This window comes from Mercurialis annua, linkage group LG1-X (genome assembly GCF_937616625.2).
Source record: "Mercurialis annua linkage group LG1-X, ddMerAnnu1.2, whole genome shotgun sequence".
In the NCBI taxonomy this organism is placed as follows: Eukaryota; Viridiplantae; Streptophyta; class Magnoliopsida; order Malpighiales; family Euphorbiaceae; genus Mercurialis; species Mercurialis annua.
Window position 1 is genome coordinate 49,978,608 of NC_065570.1, and position 21,341 is coordinate 49,999,948.

Consider the following 21,341-nt stretch of genomic DNA (forward strand, 5'->3'; position numbering starts at 1 on the left):
ATAAGGAAACGTTTCGGGCCGTTTCCATAAATAAAAAAGTTATATAATTATAAAAAAATCTAAAAAGATCTCAATAAATAATTTTTATGAATCAATTAGCCACAATTTTTATTATTTACTTTATCTATAATATAGCTTATTTTTTTTATTTTTGTTGGATTTAATTATATTTGATTTATTTTATTAATTAGCGTAAATATATAAATAAAATTTAATATATATATATATAGCATTTTTTAATTTTTAATATTATAAATATATCCTTATATTTTTATTATTTACACGTTTCCCCCATGTTCCGTGTCCTTCATTTTAAAAATTCACTGTTTTTCCGTGTCCGTTTCGTGTCGTTTCCGTTTTCTGTTTCCGTTTCCGTGCTACATAAGGCTATTGCTCATTTCCAAACTTTTACCGAAATTTGATAAAGTTGTATTTATATAATATTGTCTGTAAAAAAAGAGAGGCCTAATCACTTAAAAAAAACCTCACTTTGTACTGTTTTTTCGTTTATACCCCGATTTAGGAAAATTTTCAATTATACCCTATTTTGGATTTTTCGTTTTCACCTCTACCCTAAAATTTTAAATTTTGACAATTTAATAAATCTAACGATAAAATCATAAAAATAACTAAATATAAGGATTTTATATTATCTTTTTTTCAATTTTTAAAAATACAAACAAGTCATTTAACTTTAAAAAGTTTCAGTTACATCCTCATATAAGTTGTATTGGAAATAAATTCCTCTTTTTTTTTCTTTATTGAACTAGAAAAAAAGCCCTTTTAAATGTCAATAACAAAGGAAAAAGTAACGAGGCTGAGGCTTATGAAGGAGAAACCATATGGTCAGCCCATTTAACAATCCACAATGATCAAACAGCTAAAAAGACCTGAGATGGCCCACAATCCACCATCACTACATAGTAGTGGTTCTTTAATGGGCTATTCATTTTCAGGGCCAAGTTGTACTATTTGAACTTTGAACCAGTGATTAAAAATCAGGATTGGACCGGCCGGTTGAACAGAAAACCAACCAGCTATCCGGTTTAATTGACACTAGAAACCAAAAATCAGGTCCTATCAGATTGGACTCGATTGAACTAGTTGATTCGGATTTGATCGACAACCAGTGGCTGTCCTAGTTGAATTGGCAATTGAACCTATTAGACTATAAATTATGTCCAAAAATTATTTATATACATATAAATTATAATCTACTCAACTGATTGAATTGACGGTTGAACCAAAAATCGATAATCTTATCGGTTTGTCCATAAGTTAGATGTTCAAAATACCGGTTTGAACTTCAATATCCACAGCTAACTAAAGCAATTTAAAAATTTACTTATAATATCAACACCTACTTGATGTTCACAACCACTGTTTTAACTAATTCAGATCATCCAAATAGAACCCGTAAATGTAATGAAACTTTCCTAAAATTCTAAAATTGATCCATACAGAATGCTCAAATTCGAGACTTCCTAGTAAAAAAAAAGGAGATTTTATCACTTCATCCCAACTCTATCCGCTAATAAAACAAACATGGTTGATTATTACACAAAACGGTAATATCATGCCAGTTATACAACAAGCCAATAAAATATTTGCAAATAATAAAGTATTTTAACATCATTGGTCTATTGCATAAATGATGTAATACAGCCGTCACTACTAGAAAACAGTCGATTTGCGACGGATTTTAGCGACGGATTTGAAATCCGTCGCTAAAATCAAAATTTGCGACGGATTTAGCGACGGATTCAAAATCCGTCGCTAAATCTTAAAGAAAATTGGCGGGATGAATCCCGCCACTTTTAGCGACGGAAATTCCGTCGCTAAAAGTGGCGGGATGAATCCCGCCAATTTGTTTTTCACTTTTAGCGACGGATTTTGTAATCCGTCGCTAAAAGTAATACATTTAGCGACGGAATACCATATCCGTCGCTAAATGCTAACTTTTAGCGACGGATTACTAAATCCGTCGCTAAAAGTATTATTTTTATTAAAAAAATTATAATTAAAAAATATATTTATTAAAAAATATATTTATTAATAAAATTATAATTAAAAAATATATTTATTAAAATAAATATTTATTAGTAAAAACAATATTAATTATAAAACAATTTATTAAAAAATTATTTATTGTAATTATTTATTAATAAAATAATTATTTATTATAATTATTTATTTAAAAATAATTAATTATTTGTTATAATTATTTATTAATAAAATAATTATTTATAACAAAATTATTATATTAGAATGTGGGAGTAAAGTGTAATAGTAATAACTTGTTGTTTTTATTTAAAATAATTATTAAAAAATAATTTATTTTATTTAAAAATAATTAGTATGAAAAAATAATTATTTTATATAATATGGGAGTAAATTGCGGGAGTATCTTTTTGTTATATTTAAATATAATATACATAGATATAAAACAAGAATCTGATCTGGATAGGTTGGAGTCACGCGCGAGGGAACTACAAAGTTAAAGAGGAGTGGATGGGAGTAATGTGAAGGATGGGTGACCTACTGGGAAGTTGGGAAATTTGCGATATTTGCGGGTCAGTGCGGGTGTGTGTTGTATAGCCAGTGGGTGTGTGACGGTGGTTGACCGTTTAAATAATATTTCATTTTACGATTTTAATTAAAAAATAATTTTTTTTTATTTTTAAAAATTTGCGACGGATTTAAATCCGTCGCAAAATCCGTCGCAAATTTTTTTAAATCCGTCGCAAAAAAAAAAGTATTCGGTCGCTGCAAAATTGGCGACCAGATATCTAGCGACGGACGTTGTCCGTCGCTAATCCGTCGCTAAACTCGTTTAGCGACGGAATTTAGCCATTTAGCGACGGAAAAATCCGTCGCTAAATGGCTGTTTTTTAGTAGTGCGTTGATTTGAATAACTATTTGTATCCCTCTTCTTTGTAAATCTAAAAAGTTCACAACAATTATTAAAATAGAATTACATACATGATAGTATTTTTATGCGTTAACGCATTCAACTACATTCATAATCGAGAGCTATTGTACATTCTCGCAATCTAAAATCTCTGAAGTAATACATCAAATTTAAACAGAGGAACATATTTAACACAAACTATATTGCAATTAAACGAAAAACACTGTGAAACAACATTTTTTACAAATAAGTTATAAATATAAGCTTCGGAATTTCATAACCGACAAAATACCGAAACATTAGACTCGAACACATGTAAAGCATTGCCACAACGCCTAGCCCTGCCCCCACTTGATCATTAGACCATTAGACTAAAGTCTAATACACTAATGTCTCACTGCTAACAGAGCCTGTGATTGCTTCTCATACCGAAAACCATTAGCCATAGAGTCATCAGCAGACCAAATAAAGATACCATGTAATTTCTTCTGACTCTTAAGCCTGCTGCAAGCTGTAAAAAACCCGTTATTCGGCGCTAATCCGCCACTTCCGTCGCTAATAAAGCTTACCAAAACCTTTCCTCCATCATAATTCGAGCTTTGAGTCTCAAAATAATCCAAAAACTGAGCCACTGTTGTTCCCTTATCATAAGCATAAAATTGAAAATTTACATAATCTATTTCATTTCCGTACTTCTTCCATAAAGCCTGATAATGTGTTTGCACTTGATCGTCATCGAATGGAGCAATAGAAGCGAAAGAAATAACCCCATTGTTCTTCAGAGTTGTCACAAGCTTTCCGATGCATTCTGCAAAAACGTCAGGATCCGCCTGAAAATGTTCATAATCGATATCAATTCCGTCTAGATCATACTGCTTGATGATTTTCGTAAGCGAAGAAACCGCATTCGATACCCAAGAATCTACGGACGAGGGGTTGAAGTAAGCGAATCCGCCTTGCACGCTATCGCCCCCGAGACTTAAAGCGACTCGGACATTGGAATACTGGTTCTTGATAGATGAAACCTGAGAGGGGCTGAGATTATCAGAATCCCAAAAGATGTTGAACTGTCCGTTGGTCGGAGACGGAGAAGCTGACGTGTCGTAATCTATGGCGAAGGAGAGAATGAAGTGAAAATCGACATTAGGGTTTACAGGAACGTCGCTGAATTTGATGTTGTTGAACTCTGCTCCTATGTATTCTCTGAACAGATTTGAATTTGCCGGAGCCGCTGCTTGGATGCAGGGGAAAATGGCTAATTGAAGAGTGAGAAGAGTGATTAAAAGCTTGGAGATTTTCATTTTTTGTTTCTTGATTTGTAGGATTTTGTTTTGGTTTGATGGATATGATTATTCTGACAACTCGTTAAATAGGGTACTTGAAGTTATGATATTTAGACTCTTAATTTGTATGTTCAGACAATAAATTGTTAAGAAAATAAATTTTACAAATGTACTTCAAGGTTAAGCAGTTGGCTGCTGTTTTGTTTTCTATAACAAACATAATAATGCTTAAAATTATGACACTCACTAATAGTCTATTTGAAATTAATTTTTGTCTAGATGAGAAAAAGTTCTTAGCTGAACTACTAAATTGTAAGCTATCGTCTTCGAGGTGCATATTAATCGGTAAAACGCTCTTTTGATTTAATTGAGATTACATGTTCAATTGAGATTTTTTCCGAACACGTTATGTGTCTTGTAACAAGAAGAATTATGAACTATCAATTAATGATGAGCTACATAGTATAAATATATTAAATAATGTACTAACTATAATTGATGAACATTTAATTTTAATTTAAAATTTATTAATTGATAATTTTGAATCAAAATTTATTAATAGATGTACTTTTAATTGATTGGATTATTTAATGTGTATACCATGTGGCTTATCATTAATGAATAGTCCATAATGTTCACCTGAGAATTTTTTATAATCTCTCCGTCCGAATAAAATTGTGCATTTTGAAAAAAAAAATCTTCTCAAAACTCTTGTACACTTTTAAAAAAGTAACAATTTTCAAACCCAGTCCTCCTACACTATTTCTATTTAAAATCTACAAAATGAAATAAATTAAAAGTGGACTCTATATTAAACAAGGGTACGAAAAAAAAAATAGAAAAAAATTATAAAATTTAAAACAATAATCATGTTTTCTTAAATATTGTGATAAAGGTAAAGTGAACAACTCTATTGAGATGGAAAGAGTATAAAATACGTACTCTTCGTTAATTTCTTTTATAATAATTTAAAAAAAAATCTTTTTTAAATATCGATTTACGCTTCATTCATAAAATAGTCAAAATCAATACAGTCAACTCTCTAATAATTAATATACATGATGGTTTAAAATTTTATTAATTATTATAATTATTAATTTATTAAATATTATATAAGACGTAATATTGAAGTTGGTTCCCTGAAATTATATTAATTATTAGAACTATTAATTTATTGAATATTAAATACTAGAGGGTTGACTGTATATCAAAAATTAACATATTTTATACACTTTTTTATTTTATTTTTAAGTCTAAAATGTATTGATTGTTTTTATGAATAAGAGTATATTGGATTGAACATAATAAATATATATTCTTAAATCCTACTATATTTGAATTGTAGAACTCATTTTATGAGAATTTGGTCTATACAAAATTGTGTATTTAGATTAGGAAATAGTAATTACATAAATAATTTTTTTTTATTTTTAAAAATTTGCGACGGATTTAAATCCGTCGCAAAATCCGTCGCAAATTTTTTTAAATCCGTCGCAAAAAAAAAAGTATTCGGTCGCTGCAAAATTGGCGACCAGATATCTAGCGACGGACGTTGTCCGTCGCTAATCCGTCGCTAAACTCGTTTAGCGACGGAATTTAGCCATTTAGCGACGGAAAAATCCGTCGCTAAATGGCTGTTTTTTAGTAGTGCGTTGATTTGAATAACTATTTGTATCCCTCTTCTTTGTAAATCTAAAAAGTTCACAACAATTATTAAAATAGAATTACATACATGATAGTATTTTTATGCGTTAACGCATTCAACTACATTCATAATCGAGAGCTATTGTACATTCTCGCAATCTAAAATCTCTGAAGTAATACATCAAATTTAAACAGAGGAACATATTTAACACAAACTATATTGCAATTAAACGAAAAACACTGTGAAACAACATTTTTTACAAATAAGTTATAAATATAAGCTTCGGAATTTCATAACCGACAAAATACCGAAACATTAGACTCGAACACATGTAAAGCATTGCCACAACGCCTAGCCCTGCCCCCACTTGATCATTAGACCATTAGACTAAAGTCTAATACACTAATGTCTCACTGCTAACAGAGCCTGTGATTGCTTCTCATACCGAAAACCATTAGCCATAGAGTCATCAGCAGACCAAATAAAGATACCATGTAATTTCTTCTGACTCTTAAGCCTGCTGCAAGCTGTAAAAAACCCGTTATTCGGCGCTAATCCGCCACTTCCGTCGCTAATAAAGCTTACCAAAACCTTTCCTCCATCATAATTCGAGCTTTGAGTCTCAAAATAATCCAAAAACTGAGCCACTGTTGTTCCCTTATCATAAGCATAAAATTGAAAATTTACATAATCTATTTCATTTCCGTACTTCTTCCATAAAGCCTGATAATGTGTTTGCACTTGATCGTCATCGAATGGAGCAATAGAAGCGAAAGAAATAACCCCATTGTTCTTCAGAGTTGTCACAAGCTTTCCGATGCATTCTGCAAAAACGTCAGGATCCGCCTGAAAATGTTCATAATCGATATCAATTCCGTCTAGATCATACTGCTTGATGATTTTCGTAAGCGAAGAAACCGCATTCGATACCCAAGAATCTACGGACGAGGGGTTGAAGTAAGCGAATCCGCCTTGCACGCTATCGCCCCCGAGACTTAAAGCGACTCGGACATTGGAATACTGGTTCTTGATAGATGAAACCTGAGAGGGGCTGAGATTATCAGAATCCCAAAAGATGTTGAACTGTCCGTTGGTCGGAGACGGAGAAGCTGACGTGTCGTAATCTATGGCGAAGGAGAGAATGAAGTGAAAATCGACATTAGGGTTTACAGGAACGTCGCTGAATTTGATGTTGTTGAACTCTGCTCCTATGTATTCTCTGAACAGATTTGAATTTGCCGGAGCCGCTGCTTGGATGCAGGGGAAAATGGCTAATTGAAGAGTGAGAAGAGTGATTAAAAGCTTGGAGATTTTCATTTTTTGTTTCTTGATTTGTAGGATTTTGTTTTGGTTTGATGGATATGATTATTCTGACAACTCGTTAAATAGGGTACTTGAAGTTATGATATTTAGACTCTTAATTTGTATGTTCAGACAATAAATTGTTAAGAAAATAAATTTTACAAATGTACTTCAAGGTTAAGCAGTTGGCTGCTGTTTTGTTTTCTATAACAAACATAATAATGCTTAAAATTATGACACTCACTAATAGTCTATTTGAAATTAATTTTTGTCTAGATGAGAAAAAGTTCTTAGCTGAACTACTAAATTGTAAGCTATCGTCTTCGAGGTGCATATTAATCGGTAAAACGCTCTTTTGATTTAATTGAGATTACATGTTCAATTGAGATTTTTTCCGAACACGTTATGTGTCTTGTAACAAGAAGAATTATGAACTATCAATTAATGATGAGCTACATAGTATAAATATATTAAATAATGTACTAACTATAATTGATGAACATTTAATTTTAATTTAAAATTTATTAATTGATAATTTTGAATCAAAATTTATTAATAGATGTACTTTTAATTGATTGGATTATTTAATGTGTATACCATGTGGCTTATCATTAATGAATAGTCCATAATGTTCACCTGAGAATTTTTTATAATCTCTCCGTCCGAATAAAATTGTGCATTTTGAAAAAAAAAATCTTCTCAAAACTCTTGTACACTTTTAAAAAAGTAACAATTTTCAAACCCAGTCCTCCTACACTATTTCTATTTAAAATCTACAAAATGAAATAAATTAAAAGTGGACTCTATATTAAACAAGGGTACGAAAAAAAAAATAGAAAAAAATTATAAAATTTAAAACAATAATCATGTTTTCTTAAATATTGTGATAAAGGTAAAGTGAACAACTCTATTGAGATGGAAAGAGTATAAAATACGTACTCTTCGTTAATTTCTTTTATAATAATTTAAAAAAAAATCTTTTTTAAATATCGATTTACGCTTCATTCATAAAATAGTCAAAATCAATACAGTCAACTCTCTAATAATTAATATACATGATGGTTTAAAATTTTATTAATTATTATAATTATTAATTTATTAAATATTATATAAGACGTAATATTGAAGTTGGTTCCCTGAAATTATATTAATTATTAGAACTATTAATTTATTGAATATTAAATACTAGAGGGTTGACTGTATATCAAAAATTAACATATTTTATACACTTTTTTATTTTATTTTTAAGTCTAAAATGTATTGATTGTTTTTATGAATAAGAGTATATTGGATTGAACATAATAAATATATATTCTTAAATCCTACTATATTTGAATTGTAGAACTCATTTTATGAGAATTTGGTCTATACAAAATTGTGTATTTAGATTAGGAAATAGTAATTATTGTGATGAATTTGGATGTTAATTTGGAGTTAATCAAGTCTTTGCCGGTGGGGTCACGGTACGTAAATGATCGAATGTAATGGTCAATGGATATTTTTATATTAGCAAATAATCGTTAATGGAAAACCATTACATTCATTGACTAATGCTTTATTTTCTTTGTCTTCTTAATTTAAGGTACTTGAGAGGTTGCGGCAATTTGCGATTTGAATTATCAACCTTAACGGCAACATGTAAATTATGTATGCCGGTAAACTGCATGTCTTTACTACTAAAGACATGTATGTACTCTGTAAAAAAAAAAACAAACAAGTATGTATCAAAACAAATAACAAAAAGCTACATGCTGGTTTTTTTTTTTCTACATACAAGAAAAAAGACAAACGCCAAGGCTAGAGGTGGCAACGGGCCGGGGTTGAGCCGTGAGCTAGTTCGAAACCGGTCCAGTTACATTCAGCCCAGAATTGGTTAAACTCTGAGATGGTTTCAAACCGTCCTCAACTAGGAGCAGGTTAGTTTCGGGAAAATTCAACATCTTTTAAAACTGCAATTAGCGATACCGATTTAAACCGGCAGTTTTGATTCGGAGCGGATATGTTAAAAAAATTATATTTTATATTGTCTACTAAATATGTATATATAAAATTAATTGTTAATACTACCATATTTATTTATAATATATAAAACGACAAATATATAAGTATTATTTATTTGTTTTAAATATATTTGACTTTGTTTTATAAAATATATGACTGTTGTTCCTTTTAAATACTAATTGTTTATTTTATTTTATTTTTACAGCAAATATGACTATATCTACCGTATATAAATAATTACTATGCAAAATTTATAATAAATTAAATAAATTTAACTAATCACTCATATTAAGTTTAATTTTAATTTTAATCTAATTTCTTAAACTGATCGGTTTAAAATTTTTTTGAACCATAAATCTGCGGTTCTGAACCGAAACCACAAGTTTATATGAAATGTGGCCATCTTAGCCTGGGCAGGCTTCCCCAGACAAGAATTGAACAATAAATCTCTTTCCTAGACACATTTCAGCTTTTTCAAAAAATGTTGTTTGAAAATTAAAATTTATAAAAACAGTTCTAATTCTGCTGCTATATGTGTACCTAATCGGGGTCGGATGGCCACCAAATTTTATATGGAGGTGTACTTCACCTTACTGAATATTTGGTAATTGGTACCCTCCATTCTCCGCTACTCGTCACCTATCTTTCCGCGAGATTTAAAAACCACTACTAGAACACACCAACAGAATGGCGAATATCAATAGAATTTTAATTGGAACTTTTTACCTACAACATACTGACAAATATTACGCCAGGTTCAATCCGTCAGTATTTACCAACGGTTATAGCTGTCGGCATTTGTGTCGCCAGTTGGCGATGAATAATCCGATGGACAATCTGTTCCCATTTCCCAGCAAAATGTATGTCTGTTGGCAAGGCGTCGGCAATTTTTTCAGAAACTAATTATGTTGGGAGATCATGAAAAACACTTGGTAATTAATGAAATTCATAGACAATCAGTCGGTAAATTATATTTTGGACTTAGTAATTTTTTTTAGAGATATACGGTTTTTCTTCATGTTTTACACTATCAATCTCTATTGACCAACGGTCCACATATGCAAAAAGTCACTTAAAATCATTTAGTAGTCCGTTGTTGCTGGTAAAATTAAAGTTTTAAGATATAAAATTTCAACATAATTTAATTAAAACAACATAGTGTGGTAACTGTAAAAAATTTAACCCGAAGGAATTCCCACTATAAATTATTTATAAAGTTATTTCAACTTCTTAAAATCGTCTACAATCTTGAACTTAATTTATTAAAAGAACAAATATATTTATTTTCCTTTTCAAATTTTCGGTTTTCTAGCATTAAAAATGATTTGCTCTAGTACAATCAAGAGGGTAAACTATAAACTATAAGACAGAAAAATGTAACTGATAATTATTTTTTAAGTCAATCAAGACAGAACTTAAAATCCAATCTTTATGTAATAAAAATTGCATCTCCGATCAACTTCGATCAGAGGAATGCACATGTCTCTGCCAGTAACTGGCTCGGCCTCTGCGCAGACTAATTGCAGCTTGCTAATAAATTTTGTGCTTGCTTCTCATACAGAAAATCATTGGCCTTCGAGTTATCAGCACACCACACAAATATACCATAAAGCAGATTCTGACTCTTAAGCATTTTACAAGCACTAAAAAACCCACTCTCTGGCCCTAATCCACCACTTCCTTCAGTAAGAAAGCTAATTAAAACCTTACCACCAAAATAATTAAGTCTCTGAATCTTGAAATAATTCAAGAACTGAGGCACTGTTGTTTCTTTATCATACGCATAAAATTGAAAATTTACATAATCAATAAAATGGCTATATCTCTTCCATAATGCTAGATAATTCTTCTGAACTTCTCCGTCATCGTACGGAGCGATGGAAGCAAAAGAAATTACCTTATTTTTCTTCAGGGTTTGTATAAGCAAACCGATACAAGTAGCGAAAGTTTGAGGATCGGATTGGAAATGTTCGTAGTCGATATCGATTCCGTCCAGGTGATATTTCTTGATGATTTGAGTGAGAGAAGAGACAGCATTAGAAACCCAAGAATTGACAGAATTAGGTTTAAAGAAAGCAAAAGAATCACCCACTGTGTCTCCTCCAAGACTTAGGGCTAATTTGACATTTGAGTGGTTACGTTTTATGGATAAAACATGTGATGGGCTTAGATTGTCTGAATCCCAAAACACATTGAAGTTTCCATTTGTAGGAGATGGGGATGAAGAAGATGACGTGTCATAGTCTATGGCAAAAGAAAGAATGAAGTGAAAATCAAGATTAGGGTTAATTGGAACATCTGTGAATTTTATATTCTTGAAATTTGCTCCTATGTATTCTCTGAAAATTCTTTTGTTTGATGCATTTGCTTGGGTGGCAAGGAATAGAGTTTGAAGAATGAAGAGAAATACAAGAAATTTGTTGCTGAGTTTCATTTCTTTTGCAATTGACAAATGTTAAGTTCTTGTTTATAGAGAGTTCCTGGCCTAGGCAAGCCTTATCTTTTGTGGAAATTTGTTGAGTTTAATAATCAAAGAGCGTATTTCTTAAAAAATAATAATAATCAAAGTGGTTTAAAACTTTGAGTGGTAACAAATTTAAATTTTATGCTTCTATTTGCTACTAATTTTTTAATTTGTATACTTTAATTTTTATTTTAAATAAAAGTAGGTAAATTTTGGAATAATTATTATGACCTCTTGATTTTAGATAATAATTAATTCATGCAATCATTTTTAAAAGTAAATTACTTAGCCTTATAATAACAATTATAAAATTACTAAGTAATTAAATTTATTTTTTAGCATTATATCAGAAAAATTACTTTTTAGCATTCAAATTAGCATAATATATAATACATTGTTTTAATTCTGAGCTAATTTAAATTAAAGGTTATTTTTAAAAAAAAACTAAACGAAATTTTAATTTTTATCAATAAAATCATTCAGTAATTTACTTTTAAAAATAACCGTATAAACAACTATTATAACATAAACTAAATGAATTTTTAGTAATTTTTTTAATTTTTTTTGTCAGATATTGTATTTTGAAATTGCAAACAATAGTAATGTTTTTTAGTAATTCATCAAAAAAATGTTTTTTAGTAATTCCAATTCAAATTGAATCTATGTGGTAAATGGATTTTGCCCTATGTCATATTTTTTTTCACTTAAATCAAAATGATATTAGATTAATTTTTTATTTAATTTAATTTAGGAGCTATGATATTTTTCATTTATCTATAACGTGGGAAGATTGGGTTGTTATATAGATTAATTTGGTCTAAAGTTACTAAAAGATATTTTATACTAGCTTTTTTAATATCTAAACTGAAAAAAATTAAAGTTTTTATTAAATAATTTACTAATTAAAAATGAGTTATGAGTTTAAGTGGTACTAAATTTTTATTTTGTACTAAAGTTTTAATTTGGTTAATTTCATTTTTATTCCAAACTATAATATTTTAAATTTTTCCTATTAAAATAAATTAATGTGACGGCATATTCTTCATTTGATCCCTTTATAAATTAAAATGACGAAACATCATTATCTGAAATTAAAATTAAATTTAATAGTATAAAGTTAAAAGATTGATATAAAATTTGAAAAATTATTACCACTTGAACTTTTAATCCATCAAAGTAATCTCTTTTTAAGACAGCCATCAAAGTAATTAGTATAGTTTTGGTGATGTACTGTAATGGTCCACTATTGGAATGCGGTATTTTCTAGTGAAGCCTGCACCGAGACATAATGGTCCACTAGTGGAGCGTAAATTTTTGCCCCCGACTGCACTTGTATATAATTTTAATATTTAAGAACTCCTACCCAATCCAAATCATCTCTTAATGACCTTTTTTAAGCCATAAAATGAATGTTCAAAAGAAGAAGGTACCAAATGACTCTAATATTTATTCTAAAGAGTGGCTTGCTTCGGCATAAAAAAATGGAAATAGAAATGAGATTTCTATTGTTTGATTTGTTTTGTCAAATTGTAGTAGAAAATGTGATTAGCCCTTCAACGGAAATCACTCATTCCCCCCTATTACATAAAAATGGACTTATGAAAATGGAAATTAAAATTTAACAAAATATTTTAATAATATATAGTAAATATGTAATTATTAAAAAAAATTAAATATTTATTTTAAAAAATATACTTAAAATAATAAAATAAAACTTTTTTAATATTTTTTTAATAAAATTATTTTTTTAATTTTTTAAATAATTTTTTTAACTTTTTTCAAGAGAAAATTACGGAAAACACTCCATTTTTTAAAATAATAGAAATTTTTACTTCAATAAGGAAAATATAGAAAAAATACCTCACTCTTTTAGCACTTTAATTTTTTTTACTCTAAGGTCTATTTTTATTATAATAATACTTTGTTATTTTTTATGTTAAACATTTTTTTTACTCTAACATGTATTTTTTTTTTCTCTCTCTTTTTCTCCTTCTCTATTTTTTTTTCTTTCTCGTCATTTCTTTTTTTATCTTTATCAGTCCGCTACTCATCGATCCGTCGTTGTTCCGCGATCACACCGTCGTCGATCGGCCATCACGTGGTCGTCGATCTGCCGTTTTTTCATATTTTAACAATATTTTTCTTAGATCGTGGTGACCATTACGATTTATTTTATTCTCAGATCTATAAATCCCCAAGGGATCAGAGGATTCCGGGAACCTCGGACTTAACGCGCTTTGCTAAGATCAGAGATTCCACGTGAGAATCAAATATCCTCCAAAATTCGAGAAGATACAGATTGGACTAATCTGCCAGATGCTTTCCTAATTGGATTGAACTTTCTATTCCAATATCCAACCTTATTTAGGAGTCTTTCCTTAGTAGGACATGAGAAATAGGAAAGTAGTTTTTTATTGGGATTCATTCCAAATGAGGAAGTCACTTTTCTAATCATTATACAAATACCGGAAAAATAAAAAATAGCATTATACAAATACCGGAAAAATTAAAAATATTTATAAAAATACTACCTAAAAGTTCTCTTTACAAATAATACTATCTTTTCTGTATAGAAAAATACGATTCTATATACATTAATATAAAATTTGTATATAAATCAGATAATAAATGTATATATTTTTTATATATAATCTGTATATAACACGAATTATATACAAAATATTATATAATTTAAAAAATAACTGCTAAGATTTAAAAAAAAGGGAGTTTTATACAATTCATTAATTTTTTTATACAAATATGATTTGGAAAACAGAGGAAATGAAGATGAAGTTGAATTGAAAATGTAAGACAAACTGAATAGATCTATACATACAACAACAATAAATCCTACATTTATAATACAAATCCTAGATTTGTGCATATAAACATGATTTCAAAATAAAAAATTCGAAAGGTGATAGCGTGGAGGAGATGAGCGGCGGCCGCGTGAAGGAGACGAGTGACGGCGGCGTGGAGTGGATGAGCGTCAGCAACATGGAGGGGACAAGCGTTTGTGTGAAAGGGACGAACATAGGCGGTGTGGAAGGGATGAGCGGCGACGGCGGTAAAAGGATGGTGGTGTTGTGGTTTGAAAGATGAAGTTTGACGATGGCTGGTGTATATTGATAGAAGAAGTGAAAAAAAAAATCAGAGTTTAGAAAAAAAAATAGAAAAAAGAAGAATGGTGAAAGAGAAATTAGTATTTTTATAAATAAAATAGTATAATGTTATTGTAAAAATAAAAAGACAAAATTATAAAGACAAAATTTTTATATTAAATTATTTTATACTTTTATAATATAGGGTGTATATTTCCTAATAAGATCTGGTAGATAACCTAAACAAATAGCAAACCCAAAATAACCACCCCAAAGATTCATCACGTACATAACATACGACAGCTTAGTTAAAAAAGATGGTGGAGGAAGAGCAGCCGGAGGGTCACCGGGAAGAGCAGTCGGTGGGTCACCGGGAAGAGCAGCCGGAGGGTCACCAGGAAGAGCAGCCGGAGGTTCACCAGGAAGAGCAGCGGGGGGTTCACCAGGAAGAGCAGCCGGGGGGATCACCAGGAAGAGCAGCCGGAGGTTCACGTTGAAGAGCAGCCGGAGGTTCACGAGGAAGAGCAGCCGGAGGTCACGATGAAGAGCACCCGGAGGCTCACGAGGAAGAGCAGCCGGAGGCTTATCACCGGCGGCAAGCTCATCAGGATGAGGGACATTCTCACGATGAATAAGAGCATCAGAGCTTTCCATTTGAAAGTGTAGAAAATTTGATAGTGATAAGAAATGAACTTCCGGCAAAAAACGATAAGAAATGAACTATAAATATTTGTTGATGAACATATGGTAAGCTAACTCGGATAAGGGATCTATGAGGGTCACCAGGAAGAGCAGCCGGAGGGTCACCGGGAAGAGCAGCCGGAGGGTCACCGAGAAGAGCAGCCGGAGGGTTCACCGGGAAGAGCAGCCGGAGGATCACGTGGAAGAACAGCCGGAGGTTCACGAGGAAGAGCAGCCGGAGGTCACGATGAAGAGCAGCCGGAGGCTCACGAGGAAGAGCAGCCGGAGGCTTATCACCGGCGGCAAGCTCATCTGGCTGAGGGACATTCTCACGATGAATAAGAGCATCAGAGCTTTCCATTTGAAAGTGTAGAAAATTTGATAGTGATAAGAAATGAACTTCCGGCAAAAAACGATAAGAAATGAACTATAAATATTTGTTGATGAACATATGGTAAGCTAACTCGGATAAGGGATCTATCCTCTACAACCGAAAGATTCTTGAAGAGCTGGGCTTACTCCATCTTGTCCTTGACAAGCCCACCTCTAACACAGGCTTTCCTGCACTCCATTGCACAGTCATTTATCCTGCCCCATGCAACACTAATGCACGTAAGGATTCTGTTACCTCAGTTCATGCTACTATACACTCTCCCTTTGATGCTAACACATTGCCGGTCGATATTCCCCAATCCATCACACGCATTCATTCCATCCCTGAACCATCCCCCAACCTTCAACGCTCAGAAACCGCAGGAACCTCAGCCCCATTTCCCTTCGCAATAATGAGAAGAAGATACCTCCAATTACCTCCCAGATTACTGCCCCTCGAACCCCAGAGGACAAAGCTGCTGTTACTACTTCAACTACCGAAGATATTACTTTCTCTGAGATAATTCTTATCACCTTTAATGCGAAGGCTCTCCTTATCGCTGCTCCGGCCAAGTGTGCTGTGGAATACCCAGCAACCACACTTGATCAAGTGCCAATACGGTACAGGCTTAAAACCCTCGCAAGACAAGGTCAAACAGCTCAGGGCCCAACTTTGGCCAATGGTGACTTCCAGGGTGCAGATTTGGCGTATGCAAGCCAGATTACCATTTTGCCAACAGGTTCCAAGAGAAGAGGAGGTCAGATGGAAGGTTTTTTACCTAAGAAACACTGTTTTTCCCATGTATCCAAAGAGGTGGAGGTAGCCAGCCCTAATGGCCCCCAGAAGGATATATGAAGACCTTGGTTTGGAATTGTCAGGGTGTGGGGAACCCTCTGACAATTCATCATTTGAAGGGGACATCAAATCCCATTCTCCAGCTCTAGTGCTACTTATTGAGACTAAAAATAGGATTGAAAAAGTGGAACCTATCTTCAGAAAATGCGGCTTTAGAGAGTTCAAATGTGTTGCTCCTTTGGGCCTCTCGGGTGGCATCGCGCTTGCTTGGAATTCCACATTTAGAGTTACTGTAGTTAATTGTAGTAGTTTTTTTCTTCATTGTACCGTAGTTAACGATGTCCCGTATGTGGTTTGGAATTTTATTGGAATCTATCTCGATGTTGCTTACTTCGTGCGTGTCGATCAATTTAATTTTTTAACCAATTATATCAACAGTTTAGTCGAGCCTGTTTTGCTGGGGGGGACTTCAATTGTATCGTCAGTAGAGATGAAAAGAGTGGAGGAACCCCTTACAACATGAGTAGAATGGCAACTTTCCAAAAATTCCATTATGATTCCAACCTTCAAGACCTTGGGTTCTCCGGTCCTCCCTTCACTTGGAACAATAGGAGGGCTGGGCAAGATAATATTTTGATGCGTATTGACAGATGCCTTGTTAACGCTGAATGGCTGACCATCTTTCTAGACTGTTGTGTGACGCATCTCGAGGAACTCGGGTCTGATCATCGTCCTTTATTGATTGACTCATCGCCAATAACTCCTAGATGCAAGGGTCGCTTCCACTTTGACCAACGCTGGGGTAACAATCCTGAAGCCAAAACCGTCATCAGCAATGCATAGCCAGATTGGAACAGCGGTGGGAATGAATCCAGTTACTCTCGCAACCCGTTTCGGCTGGTATGTGGCAAACTTAAACACTGTCACAATAAACTTTTCCTTTGGTCCAAATCCAAGTCTTCAAATGCGAAGGTCAACATTCAGAACCTCACAGCCCAGATTACACACCTTCATTCTACGGGATTTAACCACAACGCAGAAAGCATCAAAACGCTTGAAGCGAAACTCTTAGAGGAAGTGGTTAAGGAAGAGCAGTATTGGCAACAAAAATCCCGAGTGAATTGGCTTCGGTGGGGAGATCGCAATACATCCTACTTTCATTCGAAAGTAATAACGAGACGGAGGCGGAATGACATTGCTCAGCTCCACGACATGAACTGTCTTCTCCGCACAACCAGACCTGAAATTGTGAATATCGCTCTAGACTATTTCAAGAACATTTACACTTCATCTAATCCTTCAAGGATTGCGGAAGCTACTCAGCCCATTCGCCGGACGGTTACTCATAGCATGAATCATAGTTTGACAAGGGCTGTCTCGGAGGAGGAAATTAGGAGAGCAACTTTCAAAATTCACCCGAAAAAGCGCCTGGGAAAGATGGGATGACCGATCTCTTCTTTCAAGCCAACTGGGACACGGTAAAGGCATATGTTTGTTCGACTATCAAAGCCTTCTTCGACGGAGTCAATTTTCCCAGAGGAGTGCATCACACAACCATCACCCTAATCCCTAAGGTCAACGCTCCCCATTCCATGGCTGACCTTCGCCCGATTAGTCTGTGTCATGTTCCGTACAAAATTATTGCGAGAATCCTGACCAACCGTCTTCAGCCTCATATGACCACGCTCATTAGCGAGCACCAGAGTGCGTTCGTCAAGGGCCGAAACATCTCGGACAATATTCTTTTATCTCATGAGCTAACCCATCATCTCAAGACCCGAAGAGGTACTACTAAGTTTGAGTTAGTGCTTAAGCTCGACATGAGCAAAGCCTATGAAAGGATTGAGTGGGATTTTGTCAAGAGAGCTATGAGGAAAATGGGTTTCAATTACAAATGGATTCGTTGGATTATGTGTTGTATCTCCTCAGTCTCGTACTCGGTCACCCTAAACGGCAATTCTCATGGGTTTATCAAGCCATCTAGAGGCCTCCGCCAAGGAGACCCACTGTCGTCGTTTCTTTTTTTGATTTGTGCCGAGAGTTTCTCATCACTGCTCCTTCAGGCAGAGGCTGACAACCATATTGCTGGGGTTAAAATCTCAAGACGGAGTCCTTCGGTGTCCCATTACTATTCACCGACGACTCATTGCTCTTCTTTCAAGCTACCACCTGCCAAGCTAATTGCATATCAAACATTTTAGCCCTTTACTGCACTGCTTCGGGTCAGTAAATAAATAGGTATAAGTCTACCATCTTTTTCAGCCGTAACACTCCTGAAGCAATTCGACAACAGCTAGCTTTGGCATTGGAGGTACGAAATTCTGGATGTCAAGACAGGTACTTGGGATTACCAGCAGTGGTCAATAAATCGAAGATGGAAACATTTAAGGAAATTAATCGGAAAGTCCTAAATACTGTCAGTGGTTGGACGGGCAACTTGCTATCAAATGGTGGTAGAGAGATTCTGATTAAAAGCATAGCTACCGCCGTCCCTATTTATACTATGTCATGCTTCTTGTTACCCAAAAAACTCCACAAGGATATCAACTCTATTATCTCCAACTTCTGGTGGGGATGAAAAGCAGCGGAGAAGCGGATTCATTGGATCTCGTGGTCAAAAATGTGCAAATCGAAAGATGATGGAGGAATGGGTTTTCGAGATTTGAAGAACTTTAATTTGGCGCTCCTTGCGAAACAAGGATGGCGCCTTATCAACCAACCCGATTCCTTGATTTCAAGAGTCCTCAAAGGGAAATACTACCCCCTCGGATCCTTTCTAGAAGTCGGGCACCACTCCAATGAATCTTGGGCTTGGAAAAGTTTCCTCTATGGCAGGACAATTCTGACCAAAGGCTTGCGGTGGCAACTGCGATCAGGTGACCATATCTCCATTCGGAGTGACCCTTGGCTGCTGGGGAATTATCCTTTTAAACCGAACCCAGGAACCAATATCCCTGATAACATCTTGAAGGCAGCTGACTTGATGGACGCTCATACGATGACATGGAAGGATCAGTTAGTGAAAAGCATCTTCAACGCTTCGGATGCTAGCGCTATCCTATCCTTACCAATCAGCATTACATGAGAGCCGAATAAACTAATTTGGAATGCTACTAAGACAGGTACCTTCTCTATCAAATCATCTTATCACTTAGCTGTTTCGAGTGTAGTGGCCAACAATCAGTCGGTTGCAAAACGTCCGAGGCAATCTGTTGTCAATTGGAGGGTCCTATGGAAAATGAGAATTCCGCCGCACATAAAATGTTTTATCTGGAAGGCATTCAACAATGGACTAGCTGTCAATTGGAATATCCATAGTCGTCTAACAACCTTTTCCGGAAGCTGCCCAAGATGCTGCAGTGATGAATCAATCAACCATGTCTTATTTAGCTGTCCATTTGCGGAAGCGGTTTGGCTCGGATCTCCCCTCAGCAGTGTTTTATCTAGCAAGGATATCACATCTTTCCAAGACCTGTGGATGGCTCTCGCAAACCACCAAACGGATGGTAACCCAGTAGCGCATAGTCTGGAGAAGGCCTCTTGGATAGCCTGGACCCTTTGGGTTGGTAGGAATGCTATAATCTTTCGCGAAGAAGACAGTGACCCCCGAAAAACCTTGGAGGATGCTGATAGGTCGTTCAAAGAATTTTTTGAGGTTCTAAACTACAGTACTAACAAGGTTAGGAATCAATAGATTGTTGTTCAATAGCAACCTCTTATGGGTAACTTCCTAAAATGCAACTTCGATGGCGCTTACCATAAAGAATCTGAAACTGGTGTCGGAACCTGTGTAATTAGGAACTCCATCGTCAAACCCATTGCTTCCTGTGCCCGGTTGTTTTCCCATGTGAAGTCTCCGGCTTTAATTGAGGCTTTAGCTATGCGAGAAACAATCATGCTAGCAAAGAGATTGAAGCTCAGTGCCGTCATTTTCGAAGGCGATGCGAAGAGTATTATAGATGCTATGTCAGGAAGTGGGCTGCCAGACATGGCTTGTGATGTCATTTTGCAAGATTATCGCTCTTTATGCCAATCCCTGGCTTCGGTCTCGTTTAGTTTTATCAGACGTTCTGGTAATTGGGTGGCTCATTTATTAGCCAAGAAATCCCTTAGAGATACTATGTTCAGATGTAATACTCTAGCCCAAATGTTGTGGCTAGAGTCGAAACTCTTGTAGTCGAATTTTCATTAATGAAATTCTATCTTTGACAAAAAAAATTTTTACCAAAAACACACTAAAATGAGAAAAAAAATATGAAACAAACACATAGATCTTCTAAAGCCTAATTACTTAAAAATCACCCACCTTATAATTTTTTTTATTTATACCATAGCTTAGGAAAATTTTCAATTGTACCCTATTTTCGATTTTTATGTTTTATTTGTACCCCAAAATTAAAAAATTTGATAATTTAATTAATTTAATGATGAAAATATTAAAAACAAGATAAATAAATGATTAACATTAACGTTTTAGCAGAATATAGGTTGAAAATAAAGGACTAATTTAAACTCTTTTTAAAAAAAAATAGAACAATTCAACTCATTAGGTAGAGATGAAACATAAAAATCGAAAATAGGATACAATTGAAAATTTTTCTAGGTCATAGTATAAATGAAAAAAAGTTAAAAGATGGGTGGTTTTTAACTAATTAGGCTGATATTCTAATACAATGTAAACTTTTCGGTGACATACGCACCTGACATACCTTTAAAAACTAGGCCAAATGTTGTAAAAAGGCCAAACCTTTCACAAAATTTTCACAAAAGTCCTGACCTTTTAAT

General features: G+C 33.8%; 3 protein-coding genes across 3 annotated transcripts; all 3 read right to left on the minus strand.

Annotated features, from left to right (window-relative positions):
- Window positions 1-2,963: 2,963 nt before the first annotated feature.
- LOC126681573 (chitinase 2-like) lies at window positions 2,964-4,346 on the minus strand. Its single transcript, XM_050377123.2, has one exon. The coding sequence runs from the start codon at window positions 4,210-4,212 to the stop codon at window positions 3,298-3,300; it is 915 nt and encodes a 304-aa protein (XP_050233080.1). The 5' UTR covers window positions 4,213-4,346; the 3' UTR covers window positions 2,964-3,297.
- A 1,561-nt stretch (window positions 4,347-5,907) lies between these two features.
- Window positions 5,908-7,290, minus strand: LOC126681582 (chitinase 2-like). The gene has a single exon (XM_050377130.2). The coding sequence runs from the start codon at window positions 7,154-7,156 to the stop codon at window positions 6,242-6,244; it is 915 nt and encodes a 304-aa protein (XP_050233087.1). The 5' UTR covers window positions 7,157-7,290; the 3' UTR covers window positions 5,908-6,241.
- Window positions 7,291-10,497: 3,207 nt separating this feature from the next.
- Window positions 10,498-11,642, minus strand: LOC126681562 (chitinase 2-like). The gene has a single exon (XM_050377115.2). The coding sequence runs from the start codon at window positions 11,574-11,576 to the stop codon at window positions 10,659-10,661; it is 918 nt and encodes a 305-aa protein (XP_050233072.1). The 5' UTR covers window positions 11,577-11,642; the 3' UTR covers window positions 10,498-10,658.
- Window positions 11,643-21,341: the final 9,699 nt, after the last annotated feature.